The 22,702-nt window shown below is 39.6% G+C and overlaps 1 protein-coding gene across 2 annotated transcripts in view; it reads right to left on the minus strand.

Annotated features, from left to right (window-relative positions):
- Window positions 1–6,194: 6,194 nt before the first annotated feature.
- calcrl2 (calcitonin receptor-like 2) overlaps window positions 6,195–22,702 on the minus strand; it is a 28,497-nt gene continuing 11,989 nt past the window's right edge. For both annotated transcript variants that reach the window (XM_022676977.2, XM_022676978.2), the window contains exons 4-13: window positions 22,062–22,169; window positions 21,375–21,487; window positions 20,335–20,426; window positions 19,864–19,990; window positions 18,905–19,058; window positions 18,572–18,632; window positions 17,466–17,529; window positions 15,070–15,288; window positions 12,783–12,824; window positions 6,195–10,670 (exon numbers count right to left, since the gene is read on the minus strand). In XM_022676977.2, coding sequence (XP_022532698.1) covers window positions 10,401–10,670; window positions 12,783–12,824; window positions 15,070–15,288; window positions 17,466–17,529; window positions 18,572–18,632; window positions 18,905–19,058; window positions 19,864–19,990; window positions 20,335–20,426; window positions 21,375–21,487; window positions 22,062–22,169 — 1,250 coding nt within the window. In that variant the 3' untranslated portion in view covers window positions 6,195–10,400. The remainder of the gene's footprint in view (window positions 10,671–12,782; window positions 12,825–15,069; window positions 15,289–17,465; window positions 17,530–18,571; window positions 18,633–18,904; window positions 19,059–19,863; window positions 19,991–20,334; window positions 20,427–21,374; window positions 21,488–22,061; window positions 22,170–22,702) is intronic.

The following is a 22,702-nucleotide window of genomic DNA, read 5'->3' on the forward strand; positions in this document are numbered from 1 at the left end:
AGGTATGAAATTTAAATATGTTGTCCGAATAGCACTTCTGGTGTTGTTTGTAAAGTTTCGTGACACAGAAGTCAACGTAGGCCAAACTCCTTCCCCCGACATCCCAGAGGTCTGAAATCGAAATATGTTGTCCGGATAGCACATTTGAGGTTGCCTGTAAAGTTTCGTGCCACAGAAGTCAACGTAGGCCGAACTCCTTCCCCCGAAATCTTAGAGGTCTGAAATTTAAATATGTTGTCCGAATGGCACTTCTGGTGTTGTTTGTGAAGTTTCGTGTTACAGAAGTCAACGTAGGCCAAACTCCTTCCCCCGACAACCTAGAGGTCTGAAATTTAAATATATTGTCTGAATGGCACTTCTGGTGTTGTTTGTAAAGTTTCGTGTTACAGAAGTCAACGTAGGCCAAACTCCTTCCCCCGACAACCTAGAGGTATGAAATTTAAATATGTTGTCCGAATAGCACTTGTGGTGTTGTTTGTAAAGTTTCGTGACACAGAAGTCAACGTAGGCCAAACTCCTTCCCCCGACATCCCAGAGGTCTGAAATCGAAATATGTTGTCCAGATAGCACATTTGAGGTTGCCTGTAAAGTTACGTGCGACAGAAGTCAACGTAGGCAAAACTCCTTCCCCCGACAACCTAGAGGTCTGAAATTTAAATATGTTGTTTGAATGCCACTTCTGGTGTTCTTTGTAAAGTTTCGGGTTACAGAAGTCAACGTAGGACAAACTCCTTCCCCCGACATCCCAGAGGTCTAAAATCGTAATATGTTGTCCGAATGGCACTTCTGGTGTTGTTTGTGAAGTTTCGTGTTACAGAAGTCAACATAGGCCAAACTCCTTCCCCCGACAACCTAGAGGTCTGAAATTTAAATATGTTGTGCAAATGGCACTTCTGATGTTGTTTTTAAAGTTTCGTACCACAGAAGTCAACGTAGGCCGAACTCCTTCCCCCGACATCCCAGAGGTCTGAAATCGAAATATGTTGTCCTGATTGCATATTTGAGAATGCGTGTAAAGTTTCGTACCACAGAAGTCAACATAGGCCGAACTCCTTCCCCCGACATCCCAGAGGTCTGAAATCGAAATATGTTGTCCTGATTGCACATTTGAGGATGCGTGTAAAGTTTCGTACCACAGAAGTCAACGTAGGCCAAACTCCTTCCCCTGACAACCTAGAGGTCTGAAATGGAAATATGTTGTCCGGATAGCACATTTGAGGCTGCGTGTAAAGTTTCATACCACAGAAGTCAACGTAGGCCGAACTCCTTCCCCCGACATCCCAGAGGTCTGAAATTGAAATATGTGCTCCGGATAGCACATTTGAGGCTGCGTGTAAAGTTTCGTACCACAGAAGTCAACGTAGGCCGAACTCCTTCCCCCGACATCCCAGAGGTCTGAAATCGAAATATGTTGTCCGGATAGCACATTTGAGGTTGCGTGTAAAGTTTCGTACCACAGAAGTCAACGTAGGCCGAACTCCTTCCCCCGACATCCCAGAGGTCTGAAATCGAAATATGTTGTCCGGATAGCACATTTGAGGTTGCGTGTAAAGTTTCGTACCACAGAAGTCAACGTAGGCCGAACTCCTTCCCCCGACATCCCAGAGGTCTGAAATCGAAATATACTGTCCTGATTGCACATTTGAGGTTGCGTGTAAAGTTTCGTACCACAGAAGTCAACGTAGGCCGAACTCCTTCCCCCGACATCCCAGAGGTCTGAAATCGAAATATGTTGTCCGGATAGCACATTTGAGGTTGCGTGTAAAGTTTCGTACCACAGAAGTCAACGTAGGCCGAACTCCTTCCCCAGACATCCCAGAGGTCTGAAATCGAAATATGTTGTCCTGATTGCACATTTGAGGATGCGTGTAAAGTTTCGTACCACAGAAGTCAACGTAGGCCGAACTCCTTCCCCCGACATCCCAGAGGTCTGAAATGGAAATATGTTGTCCGGATAGCACATTTGAGGCTGCGTGTAAAGTTTCATACCACAGAAGTCAACGTAGGCCGAACTCCTTCCCCCGACATCCCAGAGGTCTGAAATTGAAATATGTGCTCCGGATAGCACATTTGAGACTGCGTGTAAAGTTTCGTACCACAGAAGTCAACGTAGGCCGAACTCCTTCCCCCAACATCCCAGAGGTCTGAAATCGAAATATGTTGTCCGGATAGCACATTTGAGGTTGCGTGTAAAGTTTCGTACCACAGAAGTCAACGTAGGCCGAACTCCTTCCCCCGACATCCCAGAGGTCTGAAATCGAAATATACTGTCCTGATTGCACATTTGAGGATGCGTGTAAAGTTTCGTACCACAGAAGTCAACGTAGGCCGAACTCCTTCCCCCGACATCCCAGAGGTCTGAAATCGAAATATGTTGTCCTGATTGCATATTTGAGAATGCGTGTAAAGTTTCGTACCACAGAAGTCAACGTAGGCCGAACTCCTTCCCCCGACATCCCAGAGGTCTGAAATCGAAATATGTTGTCCTGATTGCACATTTGAGGATGCGTGTAAAGTTTCGTACCACAGAAGTCAACGTAGGCCAAACTCCTTCCCCTGACAACCTAGAGGTCTGAAATCAAAAAATGTTGTCCAAATGGCACTTCTGGTGTTGTTTTTAAAGTTTCGTATTACTGAAGTCAACGTAGGCCAAACTCCTTCCCCCGACATCCCAGAGGTCTGAAATCGAAATATGTTGTCCGGATAGCACATTTGAGGTTGCCTGTAAAGTTTCGTACCACAGAAGTCAACGTAGGCCGAACTCCTTCCCCCGACATCCCAGAGGTCTGAAATGGAAATATGTTGTCCGGATAGCACATTTGAGGTTGCGTGTAAAGTTTCATACCACAGAAGTCAACGTAGGCCGAACTCCTTCCCCCGACATCCCAGAGGTCTGAAATCGAAATATGTTGTCCGGATAGCACATTTGAGGATGCGTGTAAAGTTTCGTACCACAGAAGTCAACGTAGGCCGAACTCCTTCCCCCGACATCCCAGAGGTCTGAAATCGAAATATGTTGTCCGGATAGCACATTTGAGGTTGCGTGTAAAGTTTCGTACCACAGAAGTCAACGTAGGCCGAACTCCTTCCCCCGACATCCCAGAGGTCTGAAATCGAAATATGTTGTCCGGATAGCACATTTGAGGTTGCGTGTAAAGTTTCGTACCACAGAAGTCAACGTAGGCCAAACTCCTTCCCCTAACAACCCAGAGTTCTGAAATCGAAATATGTTGTCCAAATGGCACCTCTGAGGGTACCAGTAAAGTTTCGTGACACAGAATTCAACGTAGGCCAAACTCCTTCCCCTGACAAACCATTTGTCTGAAATCGAAATATTTTGTCCAAATGGCACCTCTGGGGGTACCAGTAAAGTTTTGTGGCACAGAATTCAACGTAGGCCAAACTCCTTCCCCTGACAACCCATTGGTCTGAAATCGAAATATGTTGTCCAAATGGCACCTCTGAGGGTACCAGTAAAGTTTCGTGGCACAGAAGTCAACGTAGGCCAAACTCCTTCCTCTGACAACCCATTGGTCTGAAATCGAAATATGTTGTCTATATGGCACCTCTGGTGGTACTTGTAAAGTTTAGTGCCACAGAAGTCAACGTAGGCCAAACTCCTTCCCCTGACAACCCAGAGGTCTGAAATCGAAATATTTTGTCCAAATGGCACCTCTGAGGGTGCCTGTAACGTTTCGTGGCACAGAAGTCAACGTAGGCCAAACTCTGTCTCCTGTGCACCCTGAGGTCTGAAATCGCAGTATGTTATCCAACTGGTACTTATGTGATCGACTGTAAAGATTCATGCCACAGAAGTCAATATAGGCCAAACTCCTTCCCCGAGGACCCAGAGGTCTGAAATCACAGTATGCTGTCCAACTGGCACCTCTGTGGTAGCATGCAGAGTTTCATACCCCAAAAGTCAACGTAGGCCAAACTCCATCCCTTGAGTACCCTGAGGTCTGAAACCTCAGTATGTTGTTCAACTAACACGTATGGGGTCGCCTGCAGAGTTTCGTACGACAGCAGTTAATGTAGTCTGAACTCCTTCCCTCAACCTCAGAGAGATCTGAAACAGCAGTATGTTGTCCCCCTGATACCTCTGGTGTCGCCTGCAGAATTTCATACCCCAAAAGTCAACGTAGTTCAAACTCCTTCCGCCAACCACCCGTGTGTATGAACTCGAAATATGTTGTCCGAATGGCATCGCTGGTGTTGCCTGTAAAGTTTCATGCCACAGAAGTTAACGTAGGCCAAACTCCTTCCCCTGACAATTCATCGGTCTGAAATCGAAATATGTTGTCCAAATGGCACCTCTGGGGGTACCAGTAAAGTTTCCTGCCTCAAAAGTCAACGTAGGCAAGGCTAAGGTAAGTAGACGATTTTGGTAAAAAAATTAAAAGTGATTTTTTAATTGGTTTTTCAATGAAAATGAGCACAATTAACCATGCACATGCACGTTACAACTCGTTTGAGTCATATTCTCATATAAAAAAAGAGTTTGAAGAATGGTCCAAAATCACACAAAAAAGGTAAGGCCTTAGGTATGTAGACGATTTTGGCAAAAAATTAAAAGTGATTTTCAATGTCTGAAATCGCAGTATCTTGTTCAACTTGCACGTCTTTAGATGCCTGCTGAGTTCAGTGCCACAGAAGTCATCGTATGTTGTTCACCTCACACCTCTGTGATCGTCTGCCAAGTGTCGTAACACAGAAATCAACTAAGGCCAAAATCCTTCCCACGACCATTTAGAGCTCTAAAATCGAAGTATGTTGTCCAACTGGCTTCTGTGTGATCACCTACAATGTTTCGTGCCACAGAAGTTAACGTAGGCCAAACCCCTTCCCCCGACCACCTAGTGGTCTGAAATCGCAATATGTTATCTAACTGCCAGCTCTGTAATCACCTGTGAAGTTTCGTGCCACAGAAGTTCCTTTCCCCGACCACATTTTTAAACTAAAAAAGGATCCTTTTGGGACATTGCATAGAAAATGGTGTCATAGAAGGCTCTTTATAATAGCACTCCTTTTATTTAAAGAATCACCCCTAAATTAATGTCATTATACTTATATAGTAGAATAAAGCACTTCACATACATTTTTCTGCTAAGAAATCCAGTATTAACCATGCTACTGCACCACTGGAGCATAGGGGCCTTGCTCAAGGACCTGACCTGACAATGGCGATATTGTACATTAATTTGAAGCTCAAAAACACTTCACAGCAGATTCAAAATTAGCTTTACATGAACCACTGTATCACTTTCACCAGCATAGTTGTGCAGTTTCTCCAGAGCATCCTACAGTGTACTGTTGTCATTACTTTCCTATGTTGATTATATAAGCTATATGTACATGTGCCACTGAATGCCTGTATAAGGAAAAGCATAACCAATAATGAATCAGGGCAAGCTTATCTCTTCTCCTCGAGCCACTCTCAAGGTAAAACCATCATTATGGCTTCAGCAATAAACAGTATTACTCTTTTTAGTGCTTTCCTTTTCAATAAATGAAAATAATACATGTCCTGTTCTTGGCAATATTTCTATTTGTTTTGCTCCTTAGCACTAAGTTTTGAATGTCAATTAATGATAAAGTATCGTATTTTTTGCTTTACATTGATCAACCAATTAGTAAGCATATAATGAGCTATAGGACTGAAATGTATTAGCCTTAAAATGAACTTGTAAATAATACAGATTTCTACAATGCCAAATCCAATAAAAACACTGTTTTCCTAGTTCTTATTATTTTCCATTAGTTTTAGGCTTGCTTTGTAACCATACTCAATAAAGAATGCACAAAATAAATCATGCTTATACAGTAAACTTTCTTCAGGAACATTTACACATCAGTGTATTTCATACCTGCAATACATTTGAAGTAAAATTTGTAAAAAAATATTTTGTAATGCTACTTTTCCCTATCACAACACTTAAAATGTGTTTTGTCATCAAGGGTAACAAGTGATTAGATGTTTGTGATTTCTTCTATTATCCACTCTGTATTTTGGGCCATGTCAGAACTGCAGGCAGGCCGGACCCGTTGTTTTTAATCTGTCAGTGAAGAAAATGCAACAATGCAATAATGTTGATTTCCAAGTTGGCTGGCAAAAATATAAAACAAGAAGAAACGGGAAGATCTTGCATAACGTCTTTAAATTTACTGAACAAATGTACTTCCCAGCTGCGGAGTGACCAGTGGAGAGCTGTGAATCTCCAGTGCAACATTTATTGTGCTTTTTATAATCAACAACATACATTACACCAACACTGAATGCTTACAATACAGTTCTGTGGAGATTCACAAGGAATGTTTGCTATGCAATTTTACCAACATTCAAGCAAATACAACATTATGTAGTTCATTATCGTGTGTCACACAGAGAGCAAAAAATCTACTTTCCCCAACAATGAGAGCAGGCAGTCTGTGTAAAAACCAAGTGCTTATTTTAAGTATTTACAACAAAAATGTTTATACACATACATATGTTCCAAATAATTACATATCTGAGAAGTTCTGGGTGCTCGTAATAAAACAATTCCATTATTTTCACTTCCACTCATTGTCTTCCTTTGTCAGGGTGGGACACTCATGCATAAAACTCAGTCAGTACAAAAGCATACAGTTTAAGCCTACAGAAAGTCCCCTTGAAAACCAAGATGTTTGGTATTTACAAATGGTAAACTGTCAATGAGGGCAAATTGATGGTAAATTGAGGGTAAATTGGGCTCTGTAATCAACATTCCTGGCAGGTAAGAATTGCACCATTAATTCCTGTACATGTTAGTCCACTCTTTCACTAGATTTGTGCTTTGTGTCAATGCAGAATCCATGGAATGTATGAAAGTGACAAACCATGAACCTAAGAAACAAAACCCCTAGTCTGGAATTTACACCCCTAAAATGTATATTATGTATATTATGTGTAAAATGTATATATATACAAATCCAAAAGCAAAACACCTAGTTAATCAGACAATGATGATACCCTAAGGCAAACAGGTGTTATTGAGCAGCTCATCACCTACAGACTCCAGAGAGATAATTATGAAAATATTGACATTTATGTGAACCAGGTCTAATGATCAGAGGAGCTCAAACCCATCCCAGTGTGAAGTGAGTGCTAGGGGAAGCAAACTGGAAACCTTGCTAGGCTAAAAGATAATGCTAGTCGGCCTCCATTTACCTTCTCTCCAGAACAAACTGGATTACCTCAGCTGGAATACTTTTCTATGAGAACTAATTATCCAGTATCAGCCAGCACCTACTACTTGAAGGCTCTTGTAATATTATAGTTATGGTGCAACATCTAATCTCAAGCATTCTTAGAAGATAAACGGCTATGGCAGAAAAGAGAAGGGGTGGGCAATATGACACTGTGCTTTTAAAAGTTTCATTGTAGATATGAAGCCCATGAACCAACTGAAGATTTCTTTACACAAAGTATAGTTAGAGCTGTTACCGTTAGCTGGCATGCAGGATGTTTTCTTCAAAAATAAAATCACTGTACTAGACTGGGCTACACAATAGAGGAAAAATTGACACTGCATGTTTTCCAGAAATATATAATAATTGCACTATTTAAAATACAGTTCGCCCAATTCCCCAGAAGTCAAATATTGTATGGAATGAAATCATCTTATGAAAATCACAATAAATTAAATAAATATTTTTTACATATTGCCCAGCCTGACTGTTGTAGCCTGTTTTTGACAGGATGTTCACAGGAGTCACCTTTTTAGGTATATGCATACAGAACACAGCATTAGAAAAGTAATAATTAATGACTGAGTTAAAATGAGTTAAAACTAAATGGTAGAAATATAAATGTTTTATATAACAACAGTTTTATTTCCAGAGAATGAACTAGCTCTTGTTTTGTTTATTTAATTAGTTCTCAAATCATTCACCAGAGTATTCGTCTGAATGTGGCAGCACTGCTAAATTTTTAACCAGGGTTTTACAGAGATATATATTGCATGTGGGTATGATTGTGTGCGCTGCCTGTTCAGAGACTGAGCACTTTCATTATGAGGAAAACAATAACTCTGTTATGACTCTGTTAACTCATGTTATGATGTTAGCACACATTAGCACTCAAACTGTTCAAATTATATTAAAAATGTAATATTTTTGATTAAGACTGCACAATATAAGACAGTGCAATATTTTTTCTGTAATATATATTGTGATAGTAAAAGGATTTAGTGAACTATCTAACATGCCATGATACTATTAAAGTGCACACCACCAATCCAAGATTGTAGTTAAAATAAACGATACTGGCCAGATGAAACCTTCTTCTGATGGCAAAGAAAATAAGCTTGTTTGACTCAATTTACATGGCATTGCATGTAAAGCATCCTGTGATGTGACTTCTGTAAATGCACATACTGTTATTGTGATGTAGAAACAGTTAGACATCGTTCTTTAACAGAAATACGCTGCAATAATTGTTACTTAGATATAAGCAGTTGTTCGTTCATAAAATATTCTTTAGTTTAGAATATTAGAGATGCTAAAATTTCTAACAAACCCTAAAGAATGTCACAAATCTCCTTGCAACAATTAATATTTCATCAATATATATTTAAAAAGAAACAAAATATACACACTTTATGTAAACTAAAACTGAAAACGCATTTAGCTATGTGAAGTCTATTTTGTCTAAAGGAAATTACATCAGGTTCTAGTCCATAAAGGATAAGGGATGTTTTAGGGGTTGTGTTTACAGAGATAAGTTTGACCCTGTATTTGTTAACAGTGGAGACCTAGCATTTAAGTTCAGATATCCAACATTTCCTAGCTGAATGATTGCATTACAGGTAAGATAAATTAAGTTTGATAAAAATTTTAATTCAAGTTTGATTGTTAAATTTGTTTTTGTTTTGTTTTCCATATTAGATCGTGTGCTATGATTGCCATTTGCAATAAAACAGTTCAAAGTCCCCTGAAATCAATGTGTTTAACACCAAAATATCTGTTAAAAAAGAAACCTAACATTGTGAAACCAAACATAACTTTGTTCACATTTCTAAATTTTATTGTATGATGTTTTAATTTACCTTTAAATTTTTATATTTCTTCTGTGAATAGGGTAGATAATGACTTTGAGCTCCAGCTGTCCTTTATTCGGAGGGGGTGTACAGATTCTGAACTGGAATCAAAACCCAATCAATTCAGAAAAAAACCTAATATGCTGTAGATGCAGTACTGTCACTTCCTAAACGAACAATTGCTGATTGAGTTGTTGACGTCTTACTTTCATACAATGAAATGCTATAAAAACTAATTTATAGTTTTCCAATTCTTCTAAATGTATCCAATGTAGTTTACTTTGTAAGTAGCCTAAATCATGGCCTTATGCCATGATGAGTTGTTTAATCATTTGAAATACACTTGCTAAAAGGGGAAAAAAATTCCACCGTATTTCACTTATAAACTGTGGACCTTAAACTATAATGTTTCTCATAATGTTCCTCAGTCCAGAACCAAAACTCTAAAACTGGCCAATATTGAAACTACATACATGTAAAATCAGGCTGCTTTCATTGAAATTTAATTAAGTATCTAATGCACTTGGAGCAAAGCATCAGATCCACAGCCAACAGCATCACAATGGAGGAGAGATCACCATCACCACTTGTGCTCTCTCTGGCTTCAGGTGCTGATGTAGATAATGCATGACATGTGATTCAAACTTTAGATACACAGTTCATGCAGTCAATGCATGAATGAATGGTGTTGTTGATACTGGAGAGCAGCTCTTCTAGTTCTGGTAGTTATGGAAACACAGGTTGCTAGTGAAACCAGGCCTGATGCCCAGAGCTATTTCTGCAGTGCCTACATAAGTGAAGCTCAAACTTGGCACACGGCAATTCAAATACCAGGGCAGCAAATGGGAATCCATGCCAAGACTAAAGCCTAATTTGTGCATTTTTACCTCTAAAACAATCTGGACCACTTTAGCAGTCACATACTAATTTTACCATTAATGAACACAATACATAAAAGCAATACATGCATTCTGTGGCATTGTAGAGTAGTTTCTGTGTTAAAACAATTCAATCTATAAAAATGGACAAAAACAGCTAAAAGAGTAACAGCTAAAAAAATAGTGGAGTCCATTATTCATCAGCCCCAGTGCAAAACTAAGGCAGCAAACTCTGAATACCAAACTGAGTAACTTAATTTGTGCTGTGTAGTAATAAATGTATACTTTCTCCAAAACCTTTAATGAATTCTAATCCCCAAAAATGCTGATTAGCAGTACACACATCATGCTAATCCTCCCCACCTTCCATTCACTCTTTTCAGTTTTGGGTGAAGCGTATCTCGTGGAGCAATCCAACCAGAGATGCGATGTGGAACAGTCTCTGTTCCTCTTAACTGTGAAGTTAGATGTCAGATGACTCCAGCATTATGGGGGTCTCTTGGCTTCCGTTGTAGCAGCGCTTGCCGTTGCTCTGGCCATTCAGTGACTGTACGCTGGAGTGTATCTTCTCATCCTCTGTGCCCAGCGGGGCGTGGTCCAGGTTGAACGTGACCCGGCTGGTTTCGGTGATGGAGGAGTTGGTGTGGTAGGTACAGTGGGAGTCGGTGGTGACCAGACGCCTCCTCCACTGAGCTCTGTACTGAGCAGATTTACGTCTTATAGCTGACTGCACCTGAAACACAGCAACCACAGGTATAATGAGGTACAATGGCAACATACAACACATACAACATGCAAAGAGTCATGTGAAAGCAAAAGGCATAACACCCACAGTGGACAGTCCAGTGGGTATTAAAGGCAAATGACTGTCAGAAATCACATCCACATTCAAATAAAGGAGGCTCCACACACATATAACCCAAGATCTAGCAGCAGCATAATTTCTGACTACCATAAAACAACTAGACAGAAACAGTGCAGTTAGGTCCAAAACATACTTTACATAAAGACACAAACACATATTTCATTTCCAAGCCAAAGCTCTAAACAAACTAAATGTGCATTCATAAGTTACTGTGGCAGATAGGGGGCAATAGAGGAAAAATAATTGCGGAATTACAAGAAAAGAAGCATGTCAGGTGTACAAGACAACTTACTTTTAGTGCCCCCTGTTGCAATGCTCAGAATGCAGTTGCAATGCAATATGAAATGCATTATATCCCCAGTTTGCGTAGCTTTAAGCTTCTATGTTTGAATCCTTGTGTGTAGCTTGTTTCGGGACTTAATGAAAACAGTGCAATACGGCAGATTTTGAAAAACATTTTGTCAAGCATTTGGAATGCCTAGATAAGATCCATTACGCTGGGATGTCAATTCAGGCCTAAATTAAGGGAGCATGAATTGATTACTTTAACCTGATTCTTTGTTTTTACCACTGTGTTCAAGCGGACTGTTTTATTCCAGTGCTACCCCTGGGCTAATCCTAGAGGAGAAAGTACAGTTTGTGCTTTGAGCCAAGACTAAAGGACAAGTTTTACACATGCATTACTGGACAAGCTGAGACATAAAGAACCTGCACTCAAAATAAAAATAGTAAAAAGTAAAAAAAAATCATGTGGACATGCGGTTTTCATCAGCATTCTTACCAGCATCATCCTGCCTGCTTAACCAAAATTGTCCAATGCAGTTACCAGTGTTTTAGGCTGGGCTAGCTATGATAGTATCTCCCTATTACAGAGAATTTAAAGTTGTTTCTTTGAGTACAAATGCTTTACTGAGCTAAATCAGATTCTATTAAGGACATTTCTCTGTCAGCAGTAGAGAAAATACATCACTTTTCCCAAAACACCTCAGCCAACTCTGAAGTAATTGTATTAGGACGTAATGGAATCTGTGAAGTGTCTAAGAATGTGTGTATGTGTTTGTTTCAGCCATTAAACTGGAATAAAGTGTTGTTCAGGCCCACTTAACTATTAGAAACTGGAAGAACAAATCAGGGTATACTAAAGAACCGAACCACAGACAGCTCAGACAAAGCTCTGATCTCAACAAAAGGAGGAAAACACAGCCTAGTTTTATTCTTACTCTGTGTGCTTTAAAAGCTTCCCCCACTTTAAACAACTTGCCTCATTCCTCTTTCTCCTCAAACTTAAACATCTTTCTCTGTGGAGTTCTGTATGGGAGAGACAGTCTGGGTGTGTGAATTCTGTAATAATTCAGTTTTGTGCTTTTCTTTTCCTTTGTTGTTTTTATGGGCACTGCATGTATAAATCTTTGGAGAGGCAATGTGGAGCACTTGCCAGCCTGGGGAAGAAAAGTACAAGCAGAACCACTGAGATGAAGCAAACAAACCTTGGGAAACGGCCATGTGAAACAGTGAATGTTTGCGTATGTATTCTTATGAATGTTAATAAAAGACAGAAAAAGATTACAACAGTGAATAAATGAGTAAACAAGATGTGAGATAAAAGTGAGAATGGAAAAGTGAGGCATGCCAAAGTGTACTTTGTGCTCCTGATCAGAAATGCCACAAAACTCCTTCATAATTTACAAAAAGACCCAAAGCATAGCATGCTAACCAACTAGAAAAAAGGAAAAGTATGATTTATCATCTCAGTTCTAAGTGCCAGCGATGCAGAACCAACAGAGGTGTGTCAAGCAGAAATGCTGAACAGGTAGCTCTACCTGTGCTGGGATGTACAGTATAAAATGTTTTATTAACTGTAGCTTATCTAAAGACATTCCTGATTCCTGGAATACAATGTCTATCATGCCTTTTAAACTAGAATCATTATGCCATCATCTCCAAAATTCATTACATAGAAATACAGACATCAGTACGTACCTCCCCGTTACTGAAACAGAAGATGATGGCAACAAGTAACCCCTATGGAGAAAGAAACAGATGAGAAGATGTCAGCACTGCTGCCTTTGGGAATATTCCTTTTAGGAAAAGAGTTGAGAAAGAAGAAAGAAAAGAAATGAAGAAGAAAATCAATCAGAAAAGAGAAGAGAAAATTTAACATGTTTCTCCAACAAACAATAAAAAAAACTGATCAACTGAAAGGGAAAACAGAAAGAGAGAAGAGGATCAGCCTTCATTCCACACAACTACACACACACACACACACACACAACTACACAACTACACACACACACACACAACTACACAACTACACACACACACACACACAACTACACAACACAACTACACACACACACACACACACACAACTACACAACACAACTACACACACACACACACACACACACAACTACACAACACAACTACACACACACACACACACACACACACACACAACTACACAACACAACCACACACACACACACACACACAACTACACAACACAACTACACACACACACACACACACACAACTACACACACACACACACACACACACACAACTACACACACACACACAACTACACACACACACACACACACACACAACTACACACACACACACAACTACACACACACACACACACAACTACACAACACAACTACACACACACACACACACAACTACACACACACACACAACTACACACACACACACACACACACACACACACAACTACACACACACACACACAACTACACACACACACACACACACAACTACACAACTACACACACACACACAACTACACACACACACACACACACACACACACACAACTACACACACACACACACACAACTACACAACTACACACACACACACACACAACTACACAACACAACTACACAAACACACACACAACTACACACACACACACACACACACAACTACACACACACACACACACAACTACACACACACACACAACTACACACACACACACACACACACAACTACACACACACACACACAACTACACACACACACACACACACACACAACTACACAACTACACACACACACACACACAACTACACAACTACACACACACACACACACACAACTACACAACACAACTACACACACACACACACACACACAACTACACAACACAACTACACACACACACACACACACACACAACTACACACACACACACACACACAACTACACACACACACACAACTACACACACACGCACACACAACTACACACACACACACAACTACACACACAACTACACACACACACACAACTACACACACAACTACACACACACACAACAACCAACTACACAAACACAACTACACACACACACACACACACACACAACTACACACACACACACACACAACTACACAAACACAACTACACACACACACACACACACAACTACACAAACACAACTACACAAACACAAAACTACACAAACACAACTACACACACACACACACAACTACACAAACACAACTACACAAACACAACTACACACACACACACACACAACTACACAAACACAACTACAAACACACACACACACACAACTACACAAACACAACTACACACACACAACTACACAAACACAACTACACAACCACACAAACACACACAACCACACAAACACAACTACACACAGACAACCACACTAACAAAACTACACAAACACAACTACACATGCACAAACATAACCACAAACAAACACAACTACACACACAACTACACAACTACACAAACACAACTACACAAACACACAACTACACAAACACAACCACACAAACACACACAACCACACAAACACAACTACACACAGACAACCACTCAACTACACACAGACAACCACACTAACAAAACTACACAAACACAACTACACACGCACAAACATAACCACAAACAAACACAACTACACACAAAAACACACAAAGACAACCACACAAACACGCACAGTGCTGTGTTTAAAGGCAGGCAGGTGATGTTGGTTAGGCCTGTTGCCCCCATCTTGTGATCTTTACAAAAACAGAAGGAAAGAAAGGAGAAGAGACAAAAAAAAGTGTTGAAGAAAGAATAGAAGACTGAAAATAAGAGAAAACAAAAAGGAGAAAAAGAGTAAAAGAGAAAAGAAGAAAATAAATTAAATTGGATTAGAAATTAGCAATGATTTTTATTAACTTTCTTACTGACTGTTGGCTAAGTGCTGTTCACCTACCTGAAAATGCGTAAATATATTCATGAAGAATTCGTAAACAGCTTTCGACAGCCTCCCTTCAGGCTGCAGCGGCACCAGTATAAAGTGGGCACCCATTAGGGGCACCAGGATGAGGGTGGCACGCACAGCCTTCATGTAGACGCTGGACTCGGTCTGGTGGGTCACTCTGAGCTTAGTGATCAAAACTCGCACGATATTCAGCAGAAAGAACAGGTTTACCTGCAGGAGGCAGAGAGACATTAACTACAGGAACATAGACTGTAGTGTAGAGTCCAGGGAGGGCTTACACATTGCTGTGAGTATTTGATTGCATTCAGCAACAAGAGTATTAGTGAGGTTTGGATGTTGGATGATCCCTAACTCCCTAACTCTAAATCATTCCAGAGAACACAGTTCTACTGCTCAACAGCTCAAACTGGAGTATTTTATTCTCCTCTATCCCGATCAAATATAAAAATATAAAATTTATGCTGAAAGTGATTTTTTTTAATGTTCAAAAAAGGTGATTAATAAGTAAAACTGTGTCCGCTCAGTAATAACTACCGTATTTTTCGGGCTATAAGGCGCACTTAAAATACTTATTTTTTCCCAAAAATCGTCATTGCGCCTTATAATGCAGTGCGCCTTGTGTATGGATTTTGCTTGTGTTTACTGACCTCGATTTTTATGTGGTACACGGCGCTCTGTTGTGCAGAATTCCTCACCCACGCCAGAAAAAGATCCCCCTCTTGGGCTAGCGTGCGGTTACCTTTGACTGCCGTACTGCCTCTCGGCTGTGGCTCAGGGTAGCTAGTTTCCACTGTAGCTCCGTGGCCAGAACAAGGTGCCGGTAAACTTTCCTTTCCACCCGTTCTGGGGTAATAGCACAAACTGTTTCTTTTTAGCGCCCACTTCTAAGTAAAGTTAACCTCTTAACACGCGCTGGCCCACCGGCGGGCCAGAAATATTTAATATTTCATAACTGGCTGTGTTTCTGAATAGTTATGAACAGTTACAGGTTCAATATAGACATCCAATATACCATTTTAAAGCTTAGAATCTCTGCTTTTGAGCTATTTAGCCTATTTAGCGGAATATCCTTTCAGAAAATAAACATTTAGGGCGAAATATGCCCGAAACTCTCATATTTGCGTTTATCGTTCGTCCATATTTCATCGAATGCGGTCATGTCATACACCATTCGAACCGTCTGGCTCTCCGGATTCCAGAACTGTGCTTTTACTGTAGGATGTATGTTTCATGAATTAGAGCTGCGTCAGAGCGCATGTTTCCAGTAATAAAAGGCTCTCCTTTTGTCCTGGGGTAACCTCCGGTCACTGCCGCCACCCCCCGAACACACACCCGCGCTCAGCCACAGGTCCTACCTTCAAAACGCGTCCAGACTAAAGAGAATCCATCAATCCAGTCTCCTGTAATCCACAGTTATATCCAAACAGCGCTGGAAATCACTTCATCCAGAAATGAAACTTATCCAATCTTTATCTCTGTTTTAAAACCGTTTTATTCACCGAATTCGGCACAACACGCTATTATAGTCAGAAGCCTCGCGGAGTAATACGTACTTGCTGTGCTTCAACATAATATTATGGTCTGTCGGAGCGTTGCGGCTACCGTTGTCAGGAGCGTCGCGGAGTAATACGTACTTGCTGTGCTTCAACATAATATTATGGTCTGTCGGAGCGTTGCGGCTACCGTTGTCAGGAGCGTCGCGGAGTAATACGTACGTAATACGGTACATATCCTTCTGATACTCAGACAAAAGGGTTTAGATAATTTAATAGAGAACAAAAATGGATTGGCAGGTCTCAGGAGAATATAAACTGAGCAGACAGACTAAATATTTGTGTTCACTAGATTATTTCTTTGTTGCTTCTTGGTAATAAATCTTATACTGTTGGAAAGTCTGTTCATTTCTATTTTACATGGCAAAATCTTCTCTGTCAAACTGTTTATTTTGCTGCTGTTATTGACTCTGTTCTGAGCTTCTGGTTCCTCCAGGTGCAGAATCTGTGATCAGAAGGTTCTGCTCCTGGTGTTTCCAAAAAATGTACGCCCTGGTACCAGTATCTCCAAACTGCCATATATGGAGACAGTATCAGAGACAGAGGCAGAGAAGATCTGGCAACTTTTTCATGGGCAAAACGGACATTCTCAGCTCTGCTGCTCATCCATGAATTCATTCCATTTAAAAGAGAAATGAACAGACCTTCTAAAAGATTTATTGCATTGTCACAACAACAAAAATAAATTTTCTTCTTTATAATTATAGACGTAATAACTGATCAACCCCTTGATTTAACTTCAGATTTAAAGCCTATCACTTGTGTTACATGTGAGGACATTACCTGTGTGTAGTAAACTGTCACTTCAGACACCTCTGGAGCTTAGATACTTACCACCAGGGCGACCTGGATGGGACCATGGACGATGTAGAGCAGACTTGTGTTGCTTATCCAGCACCTAAAGGCCAAACAATAACAATAATAGGGTAGTTGTTCAAACAGTATTATTGTTTTATTTCTGCAGCAGCTAAATAATTGAAATACAGTCATTTTTCAATACAACAACCAGATGAATGCATTATACCCACATTATGTCACTTGTGTTTAAAAATAACTGTATTAATCACTGTGATATTTTGTGATAAATCATGATTGTAATAATGATTAAAAATGTTAATGCTGTCTCCCAGGAGAAAGACATCAATAACTGTGTAATGGAGTAAAACCACTCAGGCATTAATGCTGATTCCTCTGCAGAACTCCAGCAGCTGTAAACTACAGTATCTACACATAAAACTACAGTAAACTACAGTATATACACATAAAACTACAATAAACTACAGTATCTACACATAAAACTACAGTAAACTACAGTATATACACATAAAACTACAGTAAATGACAGTATATACACATGAAGACTGATGGGATGGGCATGTTCATTATTGAATTCTGTAATTCTGAAATCTCACTTGAGCCGTTTAGTTTTTGCAGCCGTGAGTTTTTTCACAGCCTCAAAGGTAACGAGGACGACTGACTGATGACCAGGAAATTCAAAATTTAATGATGTTCATGGGTTTTAGATTTTAGGCAGACATTTATTGTAAATTATTAATATTGAAAATAATAATTATTTTATACATTACTTTGTTTAATAACGTTTGATCCTGTGAAATTGAGGGACAATGTAAAATGCAATATTTTAATTAAAGGTGAAAATCTACACTTCTGTCACGTAATAGTGGTTGTGCACAGAGGCAATCTATTAAACAAGAAATATATATTTCTTAGGTGGTTGCTGTGACATTTCCAGGGGTTGATAGGGTGTTGATAAGTGGAGGTACAGTGTAGCAAAGTGACTGCTATGATATTATAAGTGGTTGGCATGATGTCTCAGGTGGTTGCTGTAGTACTCTATGATAATGGTGGGCGGTAGAATTTAAGGTGTGCCAAAACTGACGACCCATCCATTCCTGTTTAACAGAAACTTGGTCACTTACTGATCATCATAGAAGAGCAGCCGAGCCACAGCGTGAATTACAGCCGGAATAACTGGAAATCCTGCAGGAGGAGAAGAAGAGAAATGAGATAAATCCAAACTTCATTAGAATCCAGGGGGAACAGAGATGGGGAAGGAAATGAGATGCTAACGAATTCAGTCCTCCTTAAATGAAAGTCCTGTCAGTAATATAAACAGTGACTGCTGTATCTCATCCTGCTTTCAGTGCTTTGTTGATATTTATCGTCCTGCTTGAACCTTCTAACCAGTTCAGAATCAGAGAATCAGATTAAAACGTCTGAATCAAACGGATCAGAAAGATCTGATTACTCACCCCAGCCGAGCAGGTAGTACCACCCCAGCTGCTGCTCCCCCACGAACACGGCCACGATGATCAGAGTGTGCAGGTAGATCCCCTCACACAGCATCCAGAAGTAGTTCGAGCAAAACGTGTAATGAATCAAACTGGCTAAGATTTTACAGCCGATCTAGTAACGGGAATTTAACACACACACACACATACACACACACATACACACACACACACACACACACACACACACACACATACACACACACATACACACACACACACACACACACATACACACACACATACACACATAGAGTAAGTAATGATAGCTTACATTAGAAATGTGTATTTCATGAAATAATCAGAATGGTTGATATGGTATAGCCAGGAGTTATCTAGGTAATTTTAATGATGTTGCCAGATGTTTGCTATGCTAACCACAAGTGGTTACTACAGAGTTGCTTAACTGTAGCTGTGGTATCACAGGTGGTTGCTATGTTGTTGCTAGGTGGTGTTGTATATGATGTAGGGGTTGGTTGTTGATTTAATTTAAATACTCTATGTCTGCATCTCTACTTAATGTTTGGTCAACAACGCAAAATCATTAGTGAATGAGTCTGTGGCTCCTCCCCCTTTTACTGAGGACTGTTTATAACTGCAGAATGAAATTCTCCTACTGTCCTCAGGGACTTTCTGAACATGTCAGGCTGCTGGATTCAATTATATGACCGACTGTTTACTGTGAAGGTGTGTCCATATCCGTGTTCAGGTACATTTATTAAGAACTGAGTTTTAGTGTAATATATTTTCACAGTTCTAAAGTAACACAACTGTCTAACAGCAGCCAATCAAGTGTAAGGAGATCAAATCCCAGTAAACACTCAGAGCTCTATAATCAAAAGCTTCACATCATGTGATAAAGGGGGGGTTCTAAACTCGACCCTGCAGGTGGGACGGGTATAATAGACTCCAACACTCACTGGGTTGGTAGCAGCCAGTTGTTCATCAAAGAAGACCATGGTGAACCAGATCACCATCAGCACGGAGTTCAGGATGAAGGACATAAACATATTCTTATGGAGAGAGATCCTTTGGCAGCTTAAACACCTAAAAAAAAAAAAAAAAAAAATGATTGCAACTTCTGATTAACATCAGTCAACTCCTAAAAACAAAAGAGCTTTAAAGAGTTTTTTAAGTGATGTCATACAAGAACTATTTTTTATTTTATAAAGAACCATATTTGATATGGGGGAATTAGTGATGTCAATAGATTAAAAGAAAAAAAAACAAAAACGTATTAATTACAAAAATAATTATTTTCCCTTTTTTCTTCTTTTAAGCGTTTAATAATGGTTATTAAACGTTCCGCTGAATGTTTTCTACATTACTCCACTCTACTCGACTCTACAGGCTATTTATAAAGTACCATGCTCTCCTTTCAATTTACTCACTTGAAGTAGGAGAAAATGAAGATGGATATGACTAAAGAGACCAAAGAGAGCACATGACCCACCACCACCAGATAGTACATGGTGAATGCAACCTACAGAAAGAAGAAAATAACATGTGAGAATACATTCATTCACTAGTTTCTGCATCTGTGAAATGCTGTAATAGCCTTCAATTATCCTCTATAATTCACTTTCACTGGCAGCAGGTTATGCACCTGTTATGTAAGGTAATCAGGCAGTCAGACAGACTGCTGCTGATTAGAGATGCGTTGAGTTTTTGGATGGAAATTATGCTTTAAAAAAGAAAGCGAAGGTAAAAACTACATTGGAGATAACCACACCTTCATTACAAATATCAAAAAGTTTACTGTAAAAATATTAGTTCATATTAATGTTAGTTACTTAAATGTTTCTGTAATTCACAATTTGTAGTTGAGCCGCAAAAAGAGCTAAAATATTGTTGCCCTCCTAGCTAAATAATATATTGTTTTATATATATCTTATGACCTTAATCTTATGATGATTTTCTCACACTAATAATCACTATTAGGTTGTAAAATCAGACTGAACATTGTTACAACACTTTTAAAATGATCTTTTCCTGTCTTTTTTATTTTTTATTGGACAAGAAAATGAACTTGACCTTACAACTCTAGAGTAGTTAAACTGTCTAAGGCAATGCTTAGTAAGACAGATGGTCATAAGTTCGAATTCCTTTGATATTACAGGACATCACAGTCAGGAAGGCCTATCAATTTAATAGGGGAATTCTAACCTGCAGATTGGAATAAAAAATAAAATGTTCAAGTATAAGGAATTAAGCATCTTATAAACCACTGAATCAACTTAATCTGCAACTCATTTCCTAATGATTTTGAGGCTTAAGTCAATAGGTATTGTTTCCCAAACTGAGATGCAGAAGTAAAAAATGTGAATTATGAGAACTTTTGACTGAATAGAGTTTGTAATCAGTTACTATATCAGAGTTGTGTTTATTCATTTTTACAGTCTACATAAACAACACGTTAAATTGATCCTACCGAGACTTTCTCTTTGGTGTAGGCGCTGCACAGGGTGTAGTTGGACCAAAGACGGTTGCTGTCTGGGTGTCGGAACCACTGACCGTCTGGGTTGCACACTTTGGTCACTTTTTCTGAGAGAGCAGTTTAGATTAGAGACTATTTTAAAGCAACTGTAACCAAATCAAGACTGAAAAATCTTGTAGTGTTGTATCTAGAACTTTACACTGCAGGACACTGTAGGGACAGATTTAGCTCCAACCAACACATTAGGTGTTTAATAGAATGGCTACTTGGCTAAGATCCAGTGGACATAGTATGTCTGCATTGGTTTCAACAGCACTCCTGGTAAATTATTGGAATTCTGATTAAAGTTGTATGATTATATATGACAGTACAGTCCTCTATAGCATTTTCAAAGCAATATAGTATATTTGCAGGAAAAGGCTTAATGGAATGTATATATGTTGGATCAAGTGTTCTGTAAGTGTTCTGTAATACCAGCAGTTGAAGCAGTTCCCAAATCCTAAACAGAACCTGGATTACAGCTGAAGGCGAAATGGGTTCAATCTGTAGTATTACAGGTTTCACTTCCACAACACCACAGATGTGGGCGGTGATCACCCTGTCTCTCTTGGTCCAAAGATGCACCCCAGCTTAAAGTCAGTAAACTGAGCAAAATGGCTTTGGTAATTTCCAGAGGCTCACCAGCGGGATCGAAGTCCTGGAAGTAGTTGGGACAGTTCTGCACTGCCGTCCCTGGAGACGAGTCGCCCCAACACAGCCATCCATCCCATGTGCGATTACAGTAGGGTCCTAAAGGGGGCAGCAAAGAAACACAGCTTTAGCTTCATAGCTTTATTGTGTTCTGTATTTACAGACACTAATAAACTACTGTTTATACAAATCTGCACTAAATGTCCAATTATTTGTTTACACCCTGCCAATGAATGCACTCAGCTTATTTAGACCTTCACCTTCAAATTCACACACACAGCTTGTTTACTTAATGTAGATTGCTTCCATCTCAACTAGATAAAACATTACATATGATGGGTTCATACTCTGTCATATTTAAATATCCTATATACAGTATGGAGTTTTGTATACACAGCAGGGCAAAGCAGAACCAAATCCATCCAACACTTTATACATTAACCATGATGGCTGAGTAGTTAAAGCGTCAGACTTGTGTTTATGTAGGGACATGTAAAGACATTTATTCTGAGAAATTCTGAAGCACATAAAACCAAAATCAAAAAGTCCTGGCTGACCCAATTGTGTGTGAAGTGATCAATGTTTTAATCTCATTTCTAGGCGAGTTATTCCCCAGTTTCCGAGTTTCTGCA

The sequence above is a fragment of the Astyanax mexicanus genome, chromosome 13 (assembly GCF_023375975.1).
Source record: "Astyanax mexicanus isolate ESR-SI-001 chromosome 13, AstMex3_surface, whole genome shotgun sequence".
In the NCBI taxonomy this organism is placed as follows: domain Eukaryota; kingdom Metazoa; phylum Chordata; class Actinopteri; order Characiformes; family Acestrorhamphidae; genus Astyanax; species Astyanax mexicanus.